The sequence below is a fragment of the Trichoplusia ni genome, chromosome 1 (genome assembly GCF_003590095.1).
Source record: "Trichoplusia ni isolate ovarian cell line Hi5 chromosome 1, tn1, whole genome shotgun sequence".
In the NCBI taxonomy this organism is placed as follows: domain Eukaryota; kingdom Metazoa; phylum Arthropoda; class Insecta; order Lepidoptera; family Noctuidae; genus Trichoplusia; species Trichoplusia ni.
Window position 1 is genome coordinate 13,377,680 of NC_039478.1, and position 24,939 is coordinate 13,402,618.

The 24,939-nt window shown below is 36.9% G+C and overlaps 4 protein-coding genes across 5 annotated transcripts; 1 reads left to right on the forward strand and 3 right to left on the reverse strand.

Moving 5' to 3' along the window:
* Window positions 1-3,345: 3,345 nt before the first annotated feature.
* Window positions 3,346-4,490, reverse strand: LOC113495706 (uncharacterized protein C16orf52 homolog A). The gene is made up of 3 exons (XM_026874596.1): window positions 4,164-4,490; window positions 3,735-3,947; window positions 3,346-3,647 (listed from the first exon to the last, which is right to left on the reverse strand). The coding sequence occupies exons 1-3, from the start codon at window positions 4,264-4,266 to the stop codon at window positions 3,460-3,462; spliced, it is 504 nt and encodes a 167-aa protein (XP_026730397.1). The 5' UTR covers window positions 4,267-4,490; the 3' UTR covers window positions 3,346-3,459.
* Window positions 4,491-5,473: 983 nt separating this feature from the next.
* LOC113495723 (leukocyte receptor cluster member 8 homolog) lies at window positions 5,474-9,988 on the reverse strand. The gene is made up of 5 exons (XM_026874631.1): window positions 8,565-9,988; window positions 7,808-8,327; window positions 7,515-7,719; window positions 7,222-7,429; window positions 5,474-6,138 (listed from the first exon to the last, which is right to left on the reverse strand). Exons 1-5 carry the CDS (start codon window positions 9,647-9,649, stop codon window positions 5,976-5,978), a joined length of 2,181 nt encoding a protein of 726 aa, XP_026730432.1. The 5' UTR covers window positions 9,650-9,988; the 3' UTR covers window positions 5,474-5,975.
* Window positions 9,989-10,729: 741 nt separating this feature from the next.
* Window positions 10,730-16,619, forward strand: LOC113495712 (vacuolar protein sorting-associated protein 8 homolog). Of its 2 annotated transcripts, none has more exons than XM_026874610.1 (10): window positions 10,730-11,094; window positions 11,279-11,407; window positions 11,727-11,903; window positions 12,197-13,006; window positions 13,083-13,414; window positions 13,502-13,631; window positions 13,778-13,931; window positions 14,439-14,674; window positions 14,837-15,007; window positions 15,157-16,619. In XM_026874610.1, the coding sequence occupies exons 2-10, from the start codon at window positions 11,318-11,320 to the stop codon at window positions 16,489-16,491; spliced, it is 3,435 nt and encodes a 1,144-aa protein (XP_026730411.1). In that variant the 5' UTR covers window positions 10,730-11,094; window positions 11,279-11,317; the 3' UTR covers window positions 16,492-16,619. The 2 variants fall into 2 exon arrangements, with proteins under 2 accessions (XP_026730411.1, XP_026730419.1); XM_026874618.1 differs by lacking the exon at window positions 10,730-11,094 and adding an exon at window positions 11,103-11,207.
* Window positions 16,620-18,275: 1,656 nt separating this feature from the next.
* LOC113495730 (chromobox protein homolog 5-like) lies at window positions 18,276-24,732 on the reverse strand. Its single transcript, XM_026874642.1, has 6 exons — window positions 23,979-24,732; window positions 23,687-23,830; window positions 23,004-23,144; window positions 22,297-22,443; window positions 22,091-22,215; window positions 18,276-21,874 (listed from the first exon to the last, which is right to left on the reverse strand). Exons 1-6 carry the CDS (start codon window positions 24,243-24,245, stop codon window positions 21,850-21,852), a joined length of 849 nt encoding a protein of 282 aa, XP_026730443.1. The 5' UTR covers window positions 24,246-24,732; the 3' UTR covers window positions 18,276-21,849.
* Window positions 24,733-24,939: the final 207 nt, after the last annotated feature.

The window sequence follows — 24,939 nt, forward strand, 5'->3', positions numbered from 1 at the left end:
ACCTTATGCCAGTCCCATCGTTATGGTCCAGAAAAAGACGGGTGACAAGCGTTTGTGCATCGACTATAGAGCTCTTAACAGAAAAACGAAGAAAGATCACTATCCAATACCTAGAGTAGAGGATCAATTGGATCTTCTTGCAGGCAATACCTTGTTTACGTCATTAGATTTAGCCTCAGGCTACTATCAAATTCCTATTTGCGAAGAGTCTCGGCATAAGACTGCGTTCGTTACGCCCGATGGCCAATATGAATATAATCGCATGCCTTTTGGCCTAGTGAACGCACCATCTGTTTTCCAACGTACCATTAATAAAATACTGATGGAAGCCAAGATTAAATATGCGATTGTGTACATGGATGACATACTTATTCCATCCAGAGATTTCATCGAAGGGATTAAACGGTTAGAAGAGGTACTCCAGTTACTCAGACAAGGTGGATTAACATTAAAACTAAGTAAGTGTCACTTCTTCTTAGACTCTATAGACTTTCTGGGATTTGATGTGAGCGCTAATGGTATTAAACCCGGAATCAGAAAAGTCGAGGCGGTTTCTAAGTTTCCAAGACCTTCAAATCAGCATGAGGTACGGCAATTCCTTGGTCTCTCTGGATTTTTTAGGCGTTTCATTAAGGGATATGCTGTGATTACCACACCATTAACAGACCTGCTCAAGAAGAATATGCAATGGACTTGGACCGATGAACACGAGCAAGCATTTATGAAAGTAAAGGATCTACTTGTGAGCAGGCCAATACTGGCTCTATACGACCCTAAGTCTGAAACAGAATTGCATACCGACGCTTGTAAAGAAGGCCTGGCCGGGATACTGCTACAACGCAATGAGAGAGGTATACTACAACCCGTATCTTATTTCAGTCGTAAAACTACCATTGATGAACGCAAGATGCACTCATACGAGCTCGAAACGTTAGCAGTAATTGCTTCATTAAGTCGTTTTAGAGTCTATCTCGTAGGTATTTCATTTAAAATATTAACAGACTGCAATGCACTCAGATCAACACTAGTTAAACGGGACCTCATACCACGTATCTCTCGATGGTGGGTTCAACTCCAAGAATATGACTGCACTATAGAGTACCGTCCCGGAACTAAAATGACACACGCGGATGCCCTCAGCAGAAATGCCGTGGATAACCCAGTAACTGAAGAACACATTCTAGACGTCTTACCGATACAGCAAACTGACCAAGATTGGATTTCTACGGTTCAGTCTGCCGATGAAGAAGTTAAGAAAATAAAAGAAATTCTATTAGACCCCTCTACTGTGGAAGCTGTTGATGTACATAAAAACTATAAGTTGAAGAATGATAAAGTCTTTCGTGTCGTTGGAGATGAGCTAAAATGGGTAGTTCCACGTGGCGTCCGATGGCAGATCCTTAAAATGAACCATGACGACATTGGTCATTATGGGTTCGAGAAAACTCTACAACGCATCAAGGAGCATTACTGGTTTCAGAAAATGCGGAGGTTTGTAAAAAAATATGTTTCGTCTTGTTTGGAGTGCGCTTACCACAAAACGCCTGGAGGTAAGCAAGAGGGCGAATTACACCCTATAGAAAAAGTCAGTACACCCTTCCACACTATCCACGCAGACTATTTGGGACCTTTCGTGAAGAGCAAGAGAGGTAACTGTTACCTACTGATAATAGTAGACGGATTTACCAAATATGTCAGTATAAATCCAGTTAGAAACACCAAGTCCGTGACTTCAGTGAAGGTACTGAGGCAACATGTGAGTTATTTTGGAGCTCCAGTACGTCTGATTACTGACAAGGGCACGAGTTTCACGAGCAAGACATTTCAAGATTTTGTTAAATCCTATGGTATTAAGCATATCCAAAATGCCGTTGCTACGCCCAGGGCTAACGGACAGGTCGAGAGATATAATAGGACGATCTTAGATGCTTTATCAACTTCTAGCCATGGAAATGACAAGTCTTGGGATGAATACGTTACAGATATACAGGTTGGTATTAATACCACAAAACACAAAATAACACAGAAGAGCCCATCAGAACTACTATTTGGGTTTAATATAATCAGTAGAACAGATGGTAAATTAAATGATATCATCCACGAGACACTCAACAAGGTCCCGGTTGAAGAAATGGAAGAGGTACGACAAGACGCAGGAGAGAAGATGAAAGGACAACAGTTGAAAGATTCTGCTAGGTACAATAGGCATAGAAAAATTTCCACACAATATAAGGAAGGCGACCTAGTACGGGTAGCAAGGCATGTGCCTCATGACGGCAAGTCGCAGAAACTTACTGTTAAATTCCAGGGGCCGTATCGTATAATAAAATTACTTCCAAATGATAGGTTTATGATCGAGGATACACCTCTAACTCGTAAAAATGGCAGAAAATACGAAGCTATAGTTGCCATCGACAAAATTCAACCATGGATGAATTTTAACAGAGATTTCGAGTCAGATTCGTCTCAAAATGATCATTCTAGTGAGAATGAGCAAATGTGAGTCTAAACATACTTTATAATGATTATTTCCCGAATTCTTAAAATTACATATAATCGTCGGTTAATAAGTGTGATCATTGTGTGTTAAATTCGAATACTTATAATAAAAGAATTGTAATTCATCAGTGTAATCATATATCACACATATTATTGTGTAATTGTGCATGTTATAAATCATAAATTCATAAGTTACTACTATAATAATTTGTCATATTATGTATGTTATAATTATTATAAATTATCAAATCAGATCATTTATTCAAATTAAAATTTTGAATTTAGATTATACAAGAAATAAATTATATATCTCATTCTTAATAAAGCGAAGGGACTCGCTTAAAACAGGATGGCCGAGCTGTAAGGTACAAGTTGTTTAATATTTAAAATTAAAGCAGTCAGGAACAACCTTTTATTTTTTTAAGTTTATTATACATACCGGAAATTATATTATTTTAGTGTTTTAATGTTTTATTAAATCCTATTTATTGCTAAATTATATTAGCTCAATATATTCAATATTTTTACCATTTCTATTTATTAAATAAAGTAAATAACAATTATTTAACAATAATTGAATGCTAAACTGGCGCCAGCGGAAGTTACATTTTGTCAGTTGTCAACTTAAAATGGGAGAGGGAAAATTGAATATAACGGATTGACGTTAGTTTAGCAAGGGGAGTGGTTGTCGCATTTTGGAACAGATAAGTACTGTGAAGTGTAAAGTGTGGACAAGTGATAAAATATACGTAAATTTTACCATCAGCACGTGTATTTATTCCATCTGACCTAAAACCCTTTATAATAATGTAACATAAAATAGATAGGACATTGAAACGCAAAATCACAACACAATAAGCATTTCTTGGAAAAACAATTATATACTTTATTCTTACTTTAAACAACATAAAATAGGCAAACATAATCACATAGAATTATTTATAGGGGCATTACACACATTTAAAAATGAGGCAAACACACTTTTCCGGCAAATAGCTCTGATATCACAGTTATCCAAAGAGACAGGACAAACAAGATGTATGATATGCCCACTTGGTGGCTGTTTGGTAGCTGGTAAGGCTGCCCTCCAATCTCATCAACATGGAATCCCATTGGGAAAATCACTGCTGCTAGGCAAAACACCACCACTAAAAGCAATTAAAAATATATTTACTCAGCATACCTTCTCATTAAAATTAAATAATTATGTTGTTGAATGAAAAACATTATCTTACTTGCAGCAAAGCCCACCCATCTTGCATATGGTATTACATTTCTGTCAAAATGGCTTGATGCTAGAAGTATGACAGTAGTTGTAATACAAATGCATCCAATAAATATACATATGAGTGCAAGGAGCCATTCTGGTTGTAGGTCAGGTGTATAGCAAACTTGGGGACGATTGTAAAGTGTTATGCAGGACCACATTAAGCCCAGACGAGTATCACCTGGAAATCAATCTCTTAATCAGTTTATATTTTTGTAGAAGACCTGGAGTCATGAAGTTAAAAGGGTAATCACATCATTATATAAATTATGGCTAAATTTCAATGGTAGTCAACTTGATTGGCTTATTTACAGGACTTTAGAGTACATGATAAACGATACGTTAGTTAGGTATGCAATCCTCAAGGTCTTTTGAAAAATTATGACACGATACAAACCTCCAACTTCAGTGATAATCCAATCTGGCATGGCGAGACTGACTATAGCAAAAACATCAGCTGCCATAAAAAGTGTGCCTGAAATTACTGTTAGCTTATCCATGACGAAAATGATTTATTATTACTCCACTAACTCTTCAATTTTCATATTAATATGTTTAATTGTAATCTGGTCGCAAAGTTTAAACTGTTAAAAATACTTGTCTCTCCTACAATACCTACTGTTATGTTTTAACTATAATACCCAAACAGAAATTAACAGAATTACATTCACTGTGTTTGTTTAGATACTAGATACAAAATGTATAATAAAACTTGACTGACACTTCAACTTGTCAAAAAATATCGATAATATAGATAGCAGAGAATTAAAATGTCAGACTAATTTTATATGGCAACTTATTAGTTAACGTGCGCATGAATGTGAATAAGAAAACTCACAATTTGTGCGCTTGAGCACAAATTATTATTATGTACCTAATGTTTTTAATTTCAGTGTCTGGCAAAAAAATCTGCCAATAAAATGTGTTTTGGAAATATTCCCTAAACTCAGACCTCAGACTATAAATAAAGTGAGAACAAATTTACATAACTGTATTACCTGGTGCCTGAGTATTAGCCATCTAGCAGGTATTTATACGTTCACTGTACTACTGTACCTACACACAAATACGAACCTATTATGTATGTTTTGTCCGTCGGAAAATAAATAAGGTCTAGGGGTCTGGAATCTTTGAGTATAAGTTATTTTTCTGTTTTTAAAGAATCTAGCATTAAAAGATTAAGGGCTAGTTTAGACACGGCGGGAACCGCTGTTTCCGCGCGTTTCTATTACTATTGAGTCCATCATTTCCTCCTCCTTAATCGTCCTCTGACCTCTTCCCCTATATCTATCCACATCCATACTCAACACTGACAATGAATGACAACTATGGCAAGAATTCGCGGACTACACAGATGGCTGTCCTACGGGGGAGCGAACCCGCGATGCGTTGCGCTCGATGAGTTTGGTGTGGTGACCGTAACCACTCGACTATCCGTACAGGCAAAGTATGATTGTAAGGTTTTTCTCTGGATGTATCAACCGATTTTTAAGACAACCGTCAAAAGCCACTGTATTTTTATCATGGGCAGTATACTCAAGTTTATCGCCTTGCCAGTGGACACTAGTCATCTACTAGGAAATAAATTAAATTAGGTATAAGGCCTTTGAAAATCCTTATTTCAAAGACATCTTGACAGAGTCGATAAAAAAATAGAGACATAATGTCAGAGGTACCCAAGTGTTTACGTAAATAAAACAATCCATGTAAAACGAGATTCATTTATTCACTAACTCTAAAATAATGCGTGCTTTAATTATTTCATAATTATTACGACTGAACGTGATATAGACAATCATAAAATTACAATACGTATTTACAAATATTAAATAACTTTTTAGGATAAAAACAAGTATTAACACTTAGTTCCTTTTTCAGTAACTTGTATGAAGTCCATTGCTAGTCTTTTATTCACTATTAACACTAAAAATGTTTGTTTTAACCAATAACGCGCATCCTTTTGTAGCTTGTAAATTCTTCAATGTAGTAATAATCCTCTTCGGCTGCACAACGGAATTTGCAATATGTCATTTGCCTCATCCTAGCAAAGCATGTAAAATTAAGATGTAAAATATGTTGAGTGATGATGACGATTCGGCTGACTATTGCACCCAGCAAATCTGCATGCTGTACACCTGCAGCTTCGTGGCCGTTACATTACCACGCAACAACACGCTACAATAACAGGACGGCTATCAAAAAGGAAATGTTATATACTCCCAACAGCAGGAAGACTGGCCTTGCAATCTAACTGAGATTGACCACAGCCAGCATACGAAAGAGGGAATTGATTTAGGAATTCAAAACCCTTAGAACTTGAATCAAACGCCAGCTCTCGAATGATGAAGTCCACAGGAACAGTCTGTCTGTAGCTGCACATATAAAAACCATGTTAATAAAACACTACCAGCAAAGCTGGCTATCATAAAAACAATCAAATAAATTGGTGCTTAAATTCTCTCAAAACGTTTAAAAGTGCTTCAAACCATACACTCAAATCCGTAATTATCTAAAAAAAATCAAGTAATGTATTTTACTTACTTTACCAATATCATAAAAAATGCAATTATTTAATGACTGCAGATCTAATTGCTCAAGATAAAATGAAATTATTAGTTTTGCGATTTTAAAATTAGTCCTAATAAGGCAGTGCAGCAATGCAACTAACAAAACTATCCAGCCCAGCGCGAATCTAATTCGCGACACAGAGGGTTTCACAATAATGAAAGCATAAGAAAAACAAATTGATTTTTTGACAAATAAATTTGACAACTTAACAAAAGTTGCTTGTAAGTTATAATTTTGTAAAATGTTGAAAAAATTTCGCCTGCATGCTTTGCTGTGGTTTTATGCAGTTTCTTCACAGCCAAAGCACTTAGGAAGCGGTATAGGTTGAGCAATACTGTCTATACACATACAAAGGTTCTTGGATGTTCAGAAAGTGCTACTTTGCAACATAATAGATGGATATTGTTTTTATTTTTATAGCAAAGCAGAAAAGAGTTGACTGTGAAAATTTCAACTGTCTAGCTGTGCGTCAGTAATAGGGTTCAGGTTTTTACCCTTTGGGTAAAGAAAATTGGGCTCATTTGCATCATTGAGGCTGTGAAGATAATTAAATCATTGCAATTCCAAATTTTTAATTTATTTGGCATTCTTTGTTGTGACATACAAGTGACAAGTCTCAATAAATTGTTAACTAAAGCTACTTGAGCAGTAAGCTGGCTAATTTATCTGCAATGGCACGGTTATAGCAAGCTATCAGTATATAAAAATGCCATTTGTTAACTGAATTGACCATTTTTGTATCTCATAATAATATAATAATCAAAAGAAATTAACTGAAATGAAATAAACTAGTTCGCTAACTTACACTGCCTCACTAGGACTAAACTGCAAATATTGAGCACCAAACTAAAGAAAATACTTTCATAAAAGCTAAATAATAGACGTACGACTTAATGATGTATTTCAGGTACTGTTTCCTTTCGCGCTCAACAAACCAGTCCATTAGATACCCTGCCATCAATGGGGCTGATTTGTAGAGTATGAAAAATTTGTGCATATTGCCAGTGGCCCAGGCACATCTTGTTTGAAGTGCATGCTTGACACATTCAGTTTCTCTGTCCTCTTTAGAAAGAAACTGAAATATTGTAGTTAGATCTGAAAACAATCATATAATTGAATAAATTGTGCACCAATTAAGATGAAAATGATTTATAAACACAACTGGTACACTATGTTATACCTAATGTATTCTTGGTGAAAATGTAGTACAGTATTCTGTATGCTGTAAATTCTGCAGAATTAGTTCTGCAATCAGGCAGTTCACCATAGAGCATTTTAAGCTGTGTTTGGCACTGATTGAATTCTTCATGATCTCCATTTTCTAAAGCAATTCTTGCATGAGTCTCATAAACTTCAACAGTAAACTTATCACGCACCCCTTGAACCTAAAATTAAATATATAAATTTGCTGAAATTCATAACTAACAGTGGCTTAGATGTTGATTGAAGATGTTAGCATAATAAAAAACTTACTGTTAAATCTTGCCTAATTGATTTCAACTGGTCACAAGTATATCTATAATCCTGTTTGGTGACCCATCTGTCTTTTACATTTTTAAGTGAATTCTTCAATACAAGTACAGGTCTTACTTCACATGCTTCAGGTGCCTTGGTTAATCGCAAGAATGACTTTTCTATGTCTGAGCATGTTCCTACTATATGCATATTGTTAACTTCATAATCACCTTCTGTATCTTGAATTATTGGTTTTCTTACTGATGGTTCCTGCTTCTTAGTTCCACCCTGCAAAGAGCTTGCTATTGATGGTACATTACCCGTGTTTCCAAATCGTTCAGCTCTTTTGAGCAATTTTTCTGCATTCCCCTGAAAATCTTCAACAACAAATTGATCCAAAGAATTTTTCTTTTTATTACTGTTCTTTTGATATTTATCAGTTTTTTTTTGATCTAAAGATAACCTATCCTTAACTTTTTGTCGTCCTTTACCCTTATGTTTTTTATCTTCAACCTCATCACCAGAAGCAGAAGAAGCGCTGCAAAAAGGAAGAAGGATAATTGTTGAGAATTGTGACATTATTATGGAAATGTATAGAAAAATACAAGTATTAGCAAATTTTAAATAATAATAGCCCCATAAGGCTTTTGTATCTATTTCAATTACTTTATTTTTATTAAAATTACTATACAATTATATCATTATTAGGCACTGTCATGTCAAACAGTCATATAAAACTCTTATGTTGAGCCTGTAATTTGATTAATCAACATACCTCAATCTCTTCCTAGGAGGACTTCTGGACTTTGATCGACTCCTAGAACTAAGGCGTCTGCGTCTTTGTGGTGAATTCTTATGGCCTGTAAATCCCCTACTGTTCAATGGACCTCTGTTTTTTTGAGGCTCTACCATATTTTCTAACTTTTGATACAGCCCTAAAGTACCACGAACTGGTTTAACTGCCAAATTATTGCGCTCACTGTGGACACTTGGAATAGGTTCTTCATCCCAATTTCTTGTCCATATTTCATCTTTATTCGCAGCAGCTGTAATTCTTCCTTTAAGACATATGTCAATTTGATCTCTATCAAAACCAGATTTACATTTTTCATAACATCTTTTTATATATCTCTCCAAGCTTTCAGGCCAAGTGCCTGCAGTAGGAATTGATGCAGATTTAAAAAAGTTAGAAGAATTTGTGTTTTGGATTTTATTTTCATCATCCTCAGCTTTATCATTTGAGACATTAGCCTCTTCTGGTTCTGGTGGTTGAGGTATGTCCTCAGTGGCCAAAGGAGGCGGCAGAGGGACATCAAGAGGGGGGGGCGGGGGTTTGGGGATATCTGGAGGAGGAAGAGGGGGTAGTGGAGGAGGGTGATCTGGAAGTGGAGGCAGCATGTCATACAAAGAATCTGTTTGATCATCACTAAATTTGCTGTTCCCCTTCTTGCGTTTCTTTTTGGTTGGACCATTATTATTTACAAGAAGTGGATTTTCATTAAGAGGTATGGGTGCTGGTTTCTTGGTATTGTTAAGATTAAACCTTATAGGCGGTTGGTTAAAAAATGGGCGATTGGTATCTAGAGGAGACATTCCAAGTAAAGGAGTTGGCGGCGGTTTAGTAAACTGATGATGAACTACTTCGTTTTTCTGATCCTTGTTTTGATGGAATTGATGAGAATTGTTCTGAAATCCTCCATTGTTTCCCATTTGATTGAAATACTGGTTGTAGTACGGTGGATACATACCACCAGGATATGCACTGTATTGATGGTAAATGCCATACATCCAGGGATTATGATTAGGCGGCAAACCACTGACAGTTTGTATAGGTGGTTCTTTCGAACTATTATCAGCCATTGTGATTAACTGACGGTATAAACTTCTTCAATTGACTAAAACTGAAACTTATCTTATCGAATAACTTACGATGAGACTTAACAAAATGGCGACATGATCTGCTGAACGTCGATACAAATTCTCCAATTTCAAACTTCAAACCACATCAATTATGTCCGTTTTTTACAGAAGATTACATTGACATAAAATAACAAGTTTTATTTCACACACTCTCTACGAAGGCAACAGCTTACAAGTAAAATTATAAAAAGCACCTCCGAAAGAATTCAACGAATGAACCAGTGATGGATACCATAAATAAAACACCACACAAACGTAGACAAGCAAAGTAGACGAGACGAGCAAATGAACTGATTGCATGACTGGGAATGATTCAAAGACATTATACACTCAAATAATGTCTTTGGAATGATGTCAGTGAACAATGAGCGTAGCAAGAGCGTAAAATATTTTTTTTTATTGTAATGAACGACTAAGAATACAACTAAGGACATACAAAAGATAGACTTTTTTAACTCCTGCTCGTCTTTAAACTGATCATTATAACTTCGTTTGTATGTACATAAAATTATCGTATCACGGTGTACGTAAAGGTGTAGCATTATGAGTCGCTCGTCGCTCGTTTACAGCGACAAATCTGATCACGCGACCCTATTTTAAATTTCCCGTGACTCGAAAAGTTGCTGCTTCATGCAGTCGCTCATTTGCTGAGACAAATCTGGTCAGGACGTAACCTGTGTTGCTGATTCCTTAAGCTCATTCGTACCCGTGGCAGGGATACAAATGAAGGAAATATAATTGCATAAAAATAACGATATAATGGTGTCTTTTCTTCGATTTTTCGTTTTCGTTATTTACGGGAATTAATTTAGAGACCGTTACAGCACCACTTTTGGATCGACTAGTCTCGCCGCTCGCTCTCGATCGTTTTTCTTTTCTCTATTCTATAGTGTATGAAATGCCTATGATCTTCTCACAGAGTTTGTCTCTGTGAAAAGATCATATTGATAAAGCTCAGCTTTTTGAGCTTTATCGCTACATATCACGAGACCAGATTTGTCGCTGCAAACGAGCGACGAGCGACTCATCAGGCTACACCTTAATTGAACTGACTCAAAACGGCTTGACTGATTCTCATGAAGTGTATGGCTTGACTGATTTTGTGTGCATAATGGGTAGATCTGAGTATCGGAAATCTGTTTGGTTTTCCTTTTTTTCATATGGCATAACAACCTTTGCTGGGTCAGCTTGTATAAATATAATAACAATGTAATATTACAATGAACGTCATTTTTTATCACTTTCCGGCACTTTGACACTTTTCTACTTTACTAGTAACTTTAACAGTTGTCAGTGTCACCGAAAATGGTGTTACAAATTTTGACCCAATCTTTTGATTTTATAATAAGTAAATTGGGAATATAATTGAAGTTCATAGTTAAATGGTCAGTTTTTGATCGACTGTTTACTTATAACTATTATAACAAGATTTGATCCTCAATTTTAAGATTCGGAGTTCCAAAAGTCAAAAATCTCGTAAACATTATTTTGATGATATGTATGAAATTTTTGTTTTTTAATTTGGTAAAGAAGTAATTCGTACTGTATCAATCATGAATTATATTTCAGATGCCTTTACGCTGATCCGTTAATTAACAATACGACAACATGGATTTATTAAAAACTCCCTCTATTCAGTCCTTATTGGACTCGGATTTAGAATCCGTCGAAAGTCTTCAGTATTTGGATATTGAAGAGGTAACTGGTTAAATTATTTCATTTCTTGCTTAGGCTAAACGAGTTGTATAACAGCTTTACATTATTAAGCAACTTTGATGCAATATCTGAAGTCTAACTTAGTGTATTGATAACAAAATACGCCCACCTAGCTAGACAGAAAAGTTACTCATATAGTTAAATTTAGACATGTTCGTTTTAAAAGTGTTGTTGAACAAATATTTTAAACTAATAATTATTATTTTTTACTAAAACTAAGCATCAAAAGACACACTTATTGCTTCTCATTCATTGTCCCTCAAAGTGTTAAAATTCTGATTAGAAGTTTGACAATTTTCAGCTTGATGAAGTGGAATATGCATTACCAACCAGTGAGGCACCTACTTTAGCAGAAGTTTTATCTACTGAAGAAGAAGAGATCAAAAATAAAGAGCAAAAACATGACGAGCCAACAATTTGTTCAGCTCTTCAAGCAGACTTTTTACAAGGTGTATCTCAACAGATTTTACAAGCACAAGTAAGTTTTTCACTAAAACCTATATTGCCCCTCAATAGATTACCTTATCCTTATTAGACATATAATTTAAAAAGAAATATGAATGTGTTATTTTTATGTAAATAGGTTAGGGAAAATAGAATCAGTAGTCTCTGGAGACTATTATGATTTTTTAATCTTGTATAAAATTACCACATATTCTTTATTGTACACCATAGAATTACACATACACCTGTATACAGGTATACTTTCTGGTCCTGTGCCTGTCTTTTCTAAGACCTGCTTATACTTTTGTTGACCATATATGTTCTTAGGAAAGGTCGTCTGCAGGAGCTGCTACTGCTTTAAGTGTGGGAACAGAAGCTAAATTAACAGTTGGAACAGCTCATGGGCACCTTTTATCATTTCATGAACAAACATTGAGATGGGTTTGTGATTCAAATATTGACCGAGGAGCTGTATCATGTTTATCCTACAACCAAGACTGTACACGACTGCTTGCTGGATATGCCAGAGGATTAATATGCCAGTATGAAAGTTTGCGGGGAACAATATTAAGACGTGTTACTTTGGGAGGCGAAATATGGGGAACATTACGTGTGACTTGGGCTGGAACATCAGGATTGGCTCTTGATACAGGGGGGTCAGTTTGGTTGATAAAATTCTCGCGACCTCTAGGAGTGCGATCTGCTCGCTCTTCGTGCCTTTTCTCAGGAGCTCGAGGAGAAGTTGTAGCGATGGCTGCCCGTGACTCTCGCGTTTTAGCATTAGCAACTCTATCCCGCGTTATTATCGTAGCTGGTGGTCGAGCGGCGGGATTACGCCTTATTGGACCTCCTGATACACTCCCAGTACTTGAGTGGAGTGAAACTGATGACAGGGTTTTAGTTTGCGGGCGTGCTAAAACATTGCAATGGCTCTCTCTTATTATCACGGGATCTACTATTTCTATAAAACCAATTCAAAGAGTTGAATTAATTTCAACACCTTTATGGCTTGGGTGGCTTGGAGGCAATTTGGCTATTTTGGATGTTGATGAGAATCTGAGATTGTGGGGAGATGACTATGATAAACCTTTGGATCTGTCACACATGGAACCTGTTTATGCGTCGGCATTTTTTAAGGTATCTATTGGTAGGCTCAAGTAAAATATTATTATGCCATAATAAGAATATTTAACTTTAATATGATATATTTTAGGGTCATTGGACGGATGGTCGTGTATCGCGAGCCATGTGTACTGCGGGCGTAAGTGCTCTTGGAGGTGCATGTGTGTCAGAAGGTACATTATCGTTGCTGGGCCGACGTGGTATCGTTCGAGTTCGACCGCGCCACCTACTCGCTAGAGCACAAGCATTGTTGTCTTCCGGAAGACATCTAAGTGCGCTTCGATTGCTTTGTTCTGCCCAAGGACTAGAGGCAAAGTCCCTAGCTAATCAGTTTATAGAAACAATATCAGAAAGACCACATTTACTAAATGACAAACAACTTGCTGATCAAACAGTGAAATTGTGCATAAAATATAATTTAAGGTTAGTTCAAAGACAAAGGATCTTTCACTCTTTTCAAAGATACATTTAGAAACTAGTAAAAAATTAATATAATACTTTTATTTTTAGGGATGAGTTATGGAGCCGCTTATGGGAGCAATGTTGTAATGAAAAGCCTTTTATAGAAGCTTTAGGAGATGCAGCAGCTCGGGGGGATTTATCAACCACAGATTTATCCCCTTCTCCGGATTCTACTCAGGTTATTTCAAAGAGAAAATTTCGATAAATGCTGGTATTTCATATAAGTCCGGACCAGGTCCAATTTTGTTCTAATCCATCAAGAAGTCCTAATTCTTTTATACATAGGTCATGTGAATGTACACAGCAATTATTCTATATCCTCAGCTCCTGATCGAAAAACTGGCGGATTTTGAGCCTGGCCTTGTTGAGCGTGTTATAGCATCACTTCCTCTTACGTCTCTCGACCCGCATAGAGCCAGCGTGTTTACGAGAGACAAGGGACTATGGCGAGCAGTCGGCGCGATAGCTGCGGCACTCGGTAAGTCTCCAATTATAATTTAAGTTTTTGATCAATGAAATAATTATTTAAATTATCTACTATTTAAATTCATATTACACACATATGAATTTAAATAGAAGATAATTGTAAAGAAGATATAAAAATATATAAATATTATTGCACTTGTTTTTCCTGGGTAGGTTAGGTTAGTATAAATACAATGAATAATTTAGCTAATATTAAGCAATAAGGTAGATAACCTCAGTGTACAAAAAAAATATGTATATAAAAAAAAACCTTATGAAATATGCGACTGACAATTCGAGAGTGCGCGACGTGCGGCGGATTTGAACCCCACGTAAGGCAAGCCTTTTTGGGTGATCCACAAAAGCTTGTTCCCTAGTCTGGATGTTCTGTTGCAGGTGACTTAATAAATGTTTGTGACAACACCCACGTCGCAACGAGAACAAAACACTTATAGCTATTGATCATTATTTTCCATGGAGTTTGTGACCACTACCGAAGTTAGAGATTGGGTTATATTAGGTGGCGGAAGCGGTGCGATGCGTGAGCTGATGGCGCACGTGACGTCGCGGTGCAGCTGGCGCGGCGGGGGCGCGGGCGCGGGCGGGGCCGCGGGGGGCGCGTGCGCCGGCTGCGCGCTCGTGGTGGGCGCGGCCGACGCGCTGGCGGGGCGCGGCGCCGCCGGCCGCCCGCTGCCGAGCCACGCGCGGCCCTCCGCCCGCCACGACGCACTGCACGCCATGCTTTCGCCCGATGACGTAAGCATGTTTATTTTTACGCAACATACAAGCAATTTCATATACTGTCTAGATGAGCAAGCTAAGAATCTCAAGGACATTTTGTCATCTCAGGGTACATTGTTCATAGAACAGATTTAGTGCTCACATGTAAGAATTATTATATTATTTTATCTGTTTCAGAGAGATAGCAAGGGACGATCACCGTTGATGGCTATGGTAGAGCATGATGCGGCGGCAGCAGTTCGACTTCTAGAACAGAGCTCTCGCGACCCGCCTTTCGTTGGACCGCTGGGAAAACAAAATCGGCTGAGAGTTGCTCGCACGTTGCTGACGTTTGCAAGAGATTTGCCCGTAATTATCTTTTAGCATTTCACTTCGAGATAGTTAATACTATTATAAAATATTGTAATTGCGTTTAGCTATAAAGCATTCCATCTAAGCATTCTCATTAGTATTGTAACTTTGCAGCTTCCATTTTATTGGTAACTTAATATTTTCAGGACGAAGAAGACCGTATTGAAATCCTAGAGTTTTTAACAGGGCAATTAAATTCTGGCGCTCTCCCAACGGACCAAGAAGTAATTACCGGTCTTAGAGAACTTGCTGCACTAACTGCTTGCGAACGAGCTGATAGGGCATGGATAGCTCTTCTGATGAGAGGGCGATTCCATCGCGAACTTCTTGAAGAACAATATGCCGCTGCAAATGGCCGTCCCCGAGTTTTGTGGCGCATTGATGTGGCTTTAGGGGAACACGAACGCGCAATCAACGAATTTTTAAAAATAACCACGCCGTCCTGCGCTGACATTGATGAGCTCTTTGAATACCTTCGGCCCCTAATTGAAACTAAAGAGGATGCTAAGAACTTACTCGAAGCTCACCTACCCGCTCTTATTAAACTTCGACCCTCAGCTATAGCCAGTATTGCGGGCGATCACCTTTCAGATTGTTATAATTCCATCCTGCAGTCAATGTGCAACGAGCAAGTCATTAAATTCGGTCAGAGTTTACTGGAAGCAGGAATTTTGCGAGGAGATGCGGCTGCTGCTCATTTACGAAATCTTTGCCGCAAGCGGCCTACTGAAGTGCGTTTGTTCTTAACTGATAACGTCGGACTTATTCGTCCTGAGGAGGCACTTTCAATAGTTCGTTCGGAGGGGCCACCTGAAGCGGAAGCTCTATGCCTCGAAGCCGTCGGCGATCCGAGCGCAGCTCTCGATGTTATCCTACGACTTGCGACCGCAACCAAAGATGAGAAGCTTTCATCAAGTTTCATTACTGAAGGTAGCGAACTATGTGCGCGCGCAGCCCCCACTCTTCCGCCTGCCGCTGCGGCCGACATGTGGACGCGGCTACTGAAACAAGCTCGCGTCCCTCCCCCGACGCTCCTGTTAGAAGCTGCGGCGTACCTCCCTATCGAAGAAACGTTGAAGGGAGCCTGCGAGTCAGCCCACGTGGCACACACCATACTGTCATGCGGCGGGACGCGGCGCGCGGCGTGGGCGTGCACGGCGCGGGTGGCGGCACGTGAGGCGCACGCGCGGCTGGCGCGCGCGCTGGCCGAGGCGCGGCGCGGGCTGGCGGTGCGCGGGCGCTGCGTGCGCTGCGGGCGGCGGCTGGGCGCGCGGCCCGCCGTGCGCACGGGGCACTGCGCGCGCGCCTGCCACGCCGACTGCGAGGCGGAGGCGAGCTGCGGCGCGTGCGGCCGGCGCGCGCCCTCCTCGCCGCCGCTGTCGCTGGCGCCGCGCGCGCCGCGCCGCCCGGATCCTGCGCCACTAGACTTTGACTTGATGCTAGTGGCTCCTCCTCGCCCCGATCTCGAGGGCTTAGTGTAATTCACAATGAAATTCATAGCAAACTGTTCAATAAATAGCTACATTAGGTACAAAAGTATGTAATCATTTTATGTATAATCCTGTGTTCAAGCTAAATGTTATAAAATAAAATCTTTACTTGGAATGGACTATGATTTTTTGTTTGGCTGTTCATTTGACTTATATCAAATCTTAGTGGTCTCTACAAATTATGCCTTTGACGTATATTTTGACTAATTTACTATTCATATACTACTATCTACTATTTGTACTTTATCGTCATTGGAATTACTGACGTAAGAGCCAGCAGGGAGGCCGGCGGCCTAGGAAGCGATCTCGACGAGATATTATAAACGCAAAACGCGTGGGCATGTTTAAGGTGGCGCAGTATAGAATATAGTGGAAGATTTGGGAGAGGCATCTACCAGTTGCGGGACGTAAGCTGGAAAAAATATCGTCCCTGGAAATTTTATCGTAATTCACATTTTTTGCTAGGCATCTCTATTTGCACTACATAGCCTAAAGTTAAAGCTAGAGCTAGTTAGCTAAAGCTCAGTTATATTTACTTTCGGAATAGCTGTAACTCTGAAGTCAACACTGGCTGCAGCGGAGTAAGGGCGAGCGCTCAGTGCCAACTAAGCAGTTCATGCGTTATCGGGCGCCGCGGTAAGGAATTATTTAAGGAATAAAGGGAACTTATGGACTAGGCTGAATTGACGGTAGAGGCAGCAAACGCTGTCGGTTATATATGCTGAATGCTGCATTCTGAAACTGGCTACTGACAACCAATGACAAAACGTTTTATCATGAAAAACAACCGTTCCAAAATGTTTGCCAAGTCAGTGGGTGGTACTAAAGTTACCAAGGTTTGTGGGTTATCTTGCATAAATAAACCGTAGTGCAACCCAAAAATTAAAGTCCGGGAAATTAAAGTAACCTGACATGACGTGCTGTTGAGAATCGATGCGTTAGCTATTTTAACTCAGTATCCTGAGTTAAAATAGCTAACGCTTTGAGAATTGTTAAAAAAATACTGCGCGATTTTCGTTGATCGATATTAATATCGATTCAGATTGATAAAAAAAATAATTAACTGTTTTATCATGAAGTTTAACATCAAAATGTCACTAGATTAGTTAATATACTACGAAGAAAAATTATTAAGAACTTAAACACGAACAATTTATTGTTACAGGAAGAATAAATAATACTCAAGTCTTCTGTTGCATATTGTTTTAATTTTATTTATCTACCTTATAAATTACAATAGTTTTAAAATGAAACGAAAATGCACACAATCAGTTCAATCCTACCTTATGCGTATGGAACCCTGAATCTAGTCTTAACTAATGAAACATGTAACGTATCTGTTAACGTATATTATATCCAACATGTAATATTAGCAACTGACTTCTTAAATTTATTCCTAAAGTCGGTATCATACAAATGTATCCATTTGGATCAATCATTACATTTATCTACAGTGCGATAACAAAAAATAAACATATTATCTTGCATACAATTGCAACATTAATAACATACATAAACTTTACCTTTAAGCACATTTGAATTGCTTCAAACCAGACTCGAAAACGTTCAGCTTTAAATACCTAATTCTCAAAAGCTGTAGGAAAAGCCTCATCAACTAACAATGTTTCATTTAACCACCAGAATATATAACAGAACTAAAGGACACTACAGAAAAACCCACACAAAAGGCTTGTGCACATTATTACAACGAAAAGCTTCATGGTTTATGTAATGCTTTAGTTGTAGTATGTGTTTATGTATTAATTAAAGATCTATTTTTTTTTCATAAATGTGGTATTTCGAGCGAGTTATTAGACAAAATAAAAGTGAGAATTGGAGAAAATACGTCCTGCGTAGGTACCCAATGTAGTCTCGCCGTAGTATAGCCATAGTGCTGTATAATTTTATTACAACAGGGAATCCATAACAAAAGTACGTCAACATTTCAAAACTAGCTATGTACCAACGATATACATTATACAGGGTTAATATTTAACGGCCAGCCAAATTTTAACATTCTGAACCTAAGAGCGAATAAAAAATATGCATTGAATATAATCGCAAATTCAGAATTTACATACTAGTTCCCACTCTAGCCTTAATTCGAGGGCCATATCGACACTCTTATGACAATATTAAGCAATAAATTAATGTTAATTTTCATTTAGGCATCAAGATAATAATGCTGGATAATCAATGAATGCATTATTTTGCCGACACGTTTCGATATCTTATCATGTGACAAACTCGTAGTCATGCAAACACAACTTTCGAAAAGAAGCTATTACTTTTTTTAATACTTCTTGTAGCTCGGACAAGTTAATAAGTGAATTAACGTAAAATAAAGCTTGCTTTCGCGAAAGTTAAGCTACATAAACTTTTATTCTTAAACGATAGGCATACAACATTTATTTTAGAAATAATGAAATTTAGCGCAAGTATTATTTTCTTCTTTAGGCATGATTTATTGTTGATTCCCGCTTGGTACTTTAACAATGTTTGCGTGCGACGAGTTTATCATGTTAAGTTAAAATAATAATTATAACTTACTATGATTTTTATTTAAAAAATCTTCCTGGCCGAAGACTTTTTATCATTTTCAATCTTAGCTTTTCACGCTTTCTGTACCTTAGGATATGCTGAAAAGCTTTTTAAATAAATATGACCGAGAATCATTGCACAAAAAATGGCTGGTGATTGAAAATTAACCCGCATTGATTATTGATGACACAAGCTGATACCATTCTACATACTTAGGCAGTAATTTTTAGCTAACAAATTGCTTTTCAGCCGTTATAGTCAAAAACTTCTATGGTCTTACTTTTTAAACCTAATTCCACTGACTTCAAAATTTTACGAATTATCCCTTTTAATATTATAAATGCAAAAGTATCTCTGTCTGTCTGTTTCGCTCCCCCGATGAAACTTCAGAACCGATTGTAATGAAATTTGATACACAGCTAATGTAGAGAGGTAATATGCTGAGAAAGGACATAGGTTACTTTTTATCTGGAAAAGGTAAGTTATGGGCGAGCGGTGTCTGGTAGTTGATTTGAAGGGGGGAGGGTTATGGGGGGTGTTAAGACTACTTTTTATCTCGTTACTCCCACTAAAACGGCAATCACCGCTATCTGTAAACGGAAGTCCACACGGACGGTGTCGTGGGCAACAGCTAGTTCGTTATATTTAACAAAGGAAACAAAATATATTAAACATCTTGAGGTAAAAAATTATAGTTTTTCTAAACGTAAAATTTAGGAACTGCCTAAGATTTCTCAAATTATAGATTATTTATACACAACAAGTCAATAAATATTGGATTAGCAATACCTAGTTTCTTTTTAAATTGTTCCACTTGAATTAAACTCATATAAGGAAAAATAGTTTAATCACAAACTTGTGAATATAGTTAAAAAGAGCTCTGTTTAAAAAAGCGATACAATTTATTTTCCTAAACGCCTAATATTTTGTCTGTATACTTTTTTATCAAAATTAACAGTAACTGAATAAACACAGGACCGTGTTTATTCAACTTCAACAGGGCAGTTAAAGGCTGATGTTATTACTATTTGAAAAATACTTTACAAATATATCTATATTTCTTGACGAACATAGTTTCATTTATATCCTCTAGTATGTCTATAAACAAATAATTAAAGACTTCCATTGCAAACTACAAATTATTTGCATTATGTATTGCACAAGTAAGTTTAGGCAAACTTTTAAATATTTCTTTCGTCATAAAATACAACTACTTTTTTAATATACATGTACCTTACTCTAAAACTCACTAGACCTACCACCACTTCTTAAAATAATATTACCGTAGTTGTGAAAGAGAGACACGCTTTCAACCGGGGGGGCGTTGTCACGCTGCCATAGCTGCAGTAATGTAACTTTAAAATGTGGCGACAGCCCCAGGACACGTCATATATTTTACAGATCTTTTTGGTTCGTGTGTCAAGAGGGAGCACTCATTACGCACGGTACGAACTAAAGAAATCCTCAAAATAAGAATCCAAGACTCCTTAACATTTTAGGGAATTGTTTTATATTTCTTATATCTATGTGGCCGTCCATTAAACATATAAATCAGAAATACATGACAATAGTGATATCTCGTTAAATCTTGTGTATGTTTATTTGTCAAACGCGTGTTTTCTTAACAAACATATCAGAAAAAACAACTTGCTTTCTTTGATGCTACAGATATTTTTTTACTGGTAAATAAAAGTTAGAAAAAATAATGAAATCTAGGAGAAACAGCAACTTTTTCGATTTCGTTGTGAAATGGGGGTAAGCCAACCACACCACCTATCACGTAGGGGAGGGAGGAGTGTTAAAGACAAAAAAACACATGATTAATGGACGGTCCCTTTACTAGTTAATTTCGATGAATGTTTTCAGAATAAAGTTTATATCTTTAACAAAATAGAACATTTAAGTTTTAACGTACATGAAACTTAAAATTATTATTATTTACTAACCAGCGTAATGTGCACTTCATCTAACACTGAATTTACCCATTGGTTTGTATAATATATATTAAAAACATGACTTACACAAAAATGTATAACAAGATTGTTACAAAATATCTAGTTGTACTTAGTGTATTGACCGAATTTCAATAATTAGTTTTATTTTGAATTTAAAATTAAACCAAATTTTTAGGTGGTCGTAAAGAACACTCTCTGTTTTCGATAGTGTATTAAGTAATGAGTGGTCAAATAACTAGGATTGGCTATCCTAGTTATTGAATCCGAATCCAAACCGCGGCATACACCATTTATGAATGGACCACAACTATCGAGTCTATGTAGCGACATAGACTTAGCAGGTGCAACTTTGCAAAAATAACCAATTCAGGAAATAACTAATTATCCAACAGACTCAAAGGGAAACAAAATATACACTTACAACACAATTTTTTTTATATATGTGTATACCATTTACTTAAAATCGAAATAATTCTCGAATACAACGCGATTCGTAAAGCAGTCATTTGCCTACAATTACCCAAACTTAAGCATTAATTTCACCCTCAGCAATAGATCGGCATTGGACATTTGATATGGACATTTCGTGTAGTACTCGACTCAGTTTGCGTTTTGCATTGATTATGATACTAAAAATTCAGTACATACATACAAATTTAAATTTGTCAAAGTATATTAATACTTCCCTAGCGTAGAAAGTCTCATCAATTGAATACATCTGCACATAATGTATTTAAAAGAACAAAGTCAAAACTATAAAGTAATATCAATATTAATATATGACATGCAATGCTGCGAAAACCTTAGATACTAATAATGTTAGGTACTATATACCATGCAAAAGTTTCAAACTTCATTCGGCATTGTCGTAACGTACCCTAGAAATAACAAGATTATGATAAAAAAAAATAAGTGGGCTAGAACAAATGGCAATGAATGTGCCTTCTTCCTTCCTAATATCATTTGAGTCACAAATCTTAAAGCAATCAAATTATTAAGCATCAATTTAATTAATAAGTTGGATGCACTTATGTATATGAATATATTTATTAGTGGTTGTTTTTATCAGAGCTTCAGAAATAAACAAAAATTACCTTTGGCGTTGCCCGCGCCTTTTACTTAACCGCCGACCCGAGGAAGGGTCCTGTAGCGTAAAGCGATTGGTTGTCTCTGGAGCCACTCTTAAATTACGAGAATCCACAGTACGAGCTTTGTCCACCTGTTTACGAAAAAAGTTTACATTACATTAATTTATAAACAATTTCGTTAGACAAACTGTTAAGTAATGCAAAACTTGTACCTTTTCCATGAATTTCTTAATCAATTCCGAGCAGTTTAAATTACTTTCGGGTTCCCAAGAATCGTATTTACTAGACCACCCTTTCCAATGAATGAAAAACTCTCGTTTGCCATTCTTCTTGTGGCGTACTTCTAGGATACGATCAACCTAAAAATTAAATTACTCTGATAACAGCTCGCCTTGTACATGAATTTTCCAAGAACAGAGAATCCATTCATTATTTAGTACTCATAGTTAAAAAATAATAGGAGCAAACAGTAAAAGAGAATAAAAAGCTCTTATGAAATTTAAGTAATCTGTTGTGGTATAAATAAAGCATTGTGTTAATTTTTCCAGTCTCCTCACTCACATTACATACAGTTTGTTCAAATCAAATATATTTATTTGCTCAAAAAGCTGGGACAAAGAAAAAACCAATTCTAATAATATCAGTCTCATTCTAGTTCCTAGTCAAAGGTGGATGAACCCAAACACTATAGCCAAACAACACCAACTGAGAACTGTAACTAACACATAATCAATTTTAAACTCTTTTCAACTTGAGATGACGAAGTTGACTAGTTGACAACCCTTTCTGTATCCACAACCTCCAATTTAGCAGTCACGGCCACTAACCATGAGGCTAACCAGTCAAGACATCTTAAAAATCACTCAAGATGTATCTATGAAACTTTATCTAAAGTATAAAAGTTACTGGAGTTTTTTACCTCATATTCAGCATTCTCATCCACATCGCTCTCATCCGAGTCATTTCTTGCCCTTTTGGCTGGTACTTTGGTTTCTTTCTTGGCTTTCCTCTTGTTATTCTTTTTGTCACTTTTTGGATCTTTATTTTTGGAGTTCTCTTTCTAAAATTTTAAAATTTTGTTTGATGTGAAAATTTATTTATTACAACCTTAAGCATACATATACACATACACAAAATATTACAACCTTCATTATAGCAAATGAAAAGCAAAAATTTTACCAAACCACATAGGTTTGCTAAAATCTTGACAAGATCTTTATCATACTTTATAAATTGAAAAGGAAAAGTATTCTGAGTAGTCTAGCCACTAACATGTGACACATTCGCAATGCAATTTAGGCTTGTTTAAGATCAGAGATTCGCTTAAGGCAATGCTAATAACACCATTTAGTTCACAATGTAAGTAACATATTAATAGTAAAATACAGAAAACAGGAAGAAAGATTCTAGGTAGCATTCTTGCACTCACATGCTCGTATTCAACATTTACACAGAAAATAAAAATAATTGTAATAATATCACTACAAGTTTAAATTTATGATTCTACTTGAGACTTTGTAACAATGTAGTGGTATGTTGCAGCGATACTGTAAAAAAACCTGGAGGATTCTAATGAACTAGTTCAAAAAGTTTGCATCTCACCTCATCATTATATTTGTTAATCAATTCAGGACATGACAAAGTGTTTTCTGGTTCCCAAGTATCACTGTCAGCGGAATACCCTTTCCAACGTATTAAATAATGAAGCTTTCCTTTTATCCTTTTAGAGTCTACAATTTTTTCCACCTGGAATTAATATGATAATAAATAAATATAATTCATACGTAATTCATTTTGCACTCTAGTTATCCAAAACAATTCCACTATTTTAAAATCTATAAAGGTAGGAAGCTACTGTTTACAAACACGAGGCTTAATATCCATTAGTACATGCCTCATACTCTTCCTCAACAACATTTCTTTCAGATTTCCTTTTCTTATGCTTGTTCTTTGCTTTAGCCTTTTTAGATGATTCTTTTATAGTGCTATTCGACTCATCATCGTTTCCAACATTATCTTTCGGTTCCGATTCTGTATCTTTCTCATCTTGGTGATCTGGGTCAGCTCGGCGTTCCGAATCAGCATGATCTTCATTAGCGATAGAACCATTTGTAGACGATATCACATCATCATCTGTACGACTTTTTGATATCTTACGCATGATGTAAAGTAAGTTAAACGCCAAATATACCGATTAGCACAAAAGGAGGGAAAATCCTGGCTGGCTAGAGTAGGTAAGTATCAAACCAAACGCATACAACACAAACGCATCCGTCTATGCTATTTCAGTTCTATGTAGATTGTAGTTTATGGGTACGCTGTGACCATTCTCTGTCTAGTGTAGACACTGCGGCGCGGCGTAGACCTACTTGAGACCTACGCTGTTGAACGTTAAACGTTAAGTTTTGGTCATCTCTTTCTGGATTTTTTTCTTCTATTAATTTTATTTTTGGTCGTGAGTGGAACGACCCAATGAGGGAAATAATTCTCACCTAGAGGCCGAGAGGCGCTAGTAGCGCGTGAGGTGAAAATTCAAGAGGTGAGCGTACATTGAGGAGTTAAAATTACTAGAAGATTTGCTGATGCTATTCAAAAATTGTATTACCTCTTTTCTATTGCAGCCCCAATAACCTTCAAAACCTTTTTGCTTTTTATTATTTCAGGCTACCCTAAAGACCCAGTGCGAAAGATAAGTCATGTTCTTGTAAACATTGCCCGCGTCGTGTTCGTGGTGTATATTTCATGCTCCATGCAATATTATACGAATTTGATGTTACAAAACCATATGATCTTTACGATACACATACATCCCACAAGGAAATAGGTTTCTTTTGTCGATACATGTATTGCTTAGA

Bases quoted from the DNA above. Each gene is read 5' to 3' on its own strand.
- LOC113495706 (XM_026874596.1), bottom strand. From the start codon at position 4,266: ATGGATAAGCTAACAGTAATTTCAGGCACACTTTTTATGGCAGCTGAT. The intron at 3,948-4,163 runs GTTTGTATCGTG...ATTGATTTCCAG, and splicing joins GATTATCACTGAAGTTGGAG to GTGATACTCGTCTGGGCTTA. The intron at 3,648-3,734 runs GTAAGATAATGT...AATTGCTTTTAG, and splicing joins ATGGGTGGGCTTTGCTGCAA to TGGTGGTGTTTTGCCTAGCA.
- LOC113495723 (XM_026874631.1), bottom strand. From the start codon at position 9,649: ATGGCTGATAATAGTTCGAAAGAACCACCTATACAAACTGTCAGTGGT. The intron at 8,328-8,564 runs GTATGTTGATTA...TCCTTTTTGCAG, and splicing joins CCTCCTAGGAAGAGATTGAG to CGCTTCTTCTGCTTCTGGTG. The intron at 6,139-7,221 runs GTACGTCTATTA...TTATATGTGCAG, and splicing joins CTGAAATACATCATTAAGTC to CTACAGACAGACTGTTCCTG.
- LOC113495712 (XM_026874610.1), top strand. From the start codon at position 11,318: ATGGATTTATTAAAAACTCCCTCTATTCAGTCCTTATTGGACTCGGAT. The intron at 11,408-11,726 runs GTAACTGGTTAA...GACAATTTTCAG, and splicing joins AGTATTTGGATATTGAAGAG to CTTGATGAAGTGGAATATGC. The intron at 14,675-14,836 runs GTAAGCATGTTT...TATCTGTTTCAG, and splicing joins CCATGCTTTCGCCCGATGAC to AGAGATAGCAAGGGACGATC.
- LOC113495730 (XM_026874642.1), bottom strand. From the start codon at position 24,245: ATGCGTAAGATATCAAAAAGTCGTACAGATGATGATGTGATATCGTCT. The intron at 23,831-23,978 runs GCATGTACTAAT...TATTAATTCCAG, and splicing joins TTGTTGAGGAAGAGTATGAG to GTGGAAAAAATTGTAGACTC. The intron at 22,444-23,003 runs GTAAAAAACTCC...TTTAATTTTTAG, and splicing joins ATGAGAATGCTGAATATGAG to GTTGATCGTATCCTAGAAGT.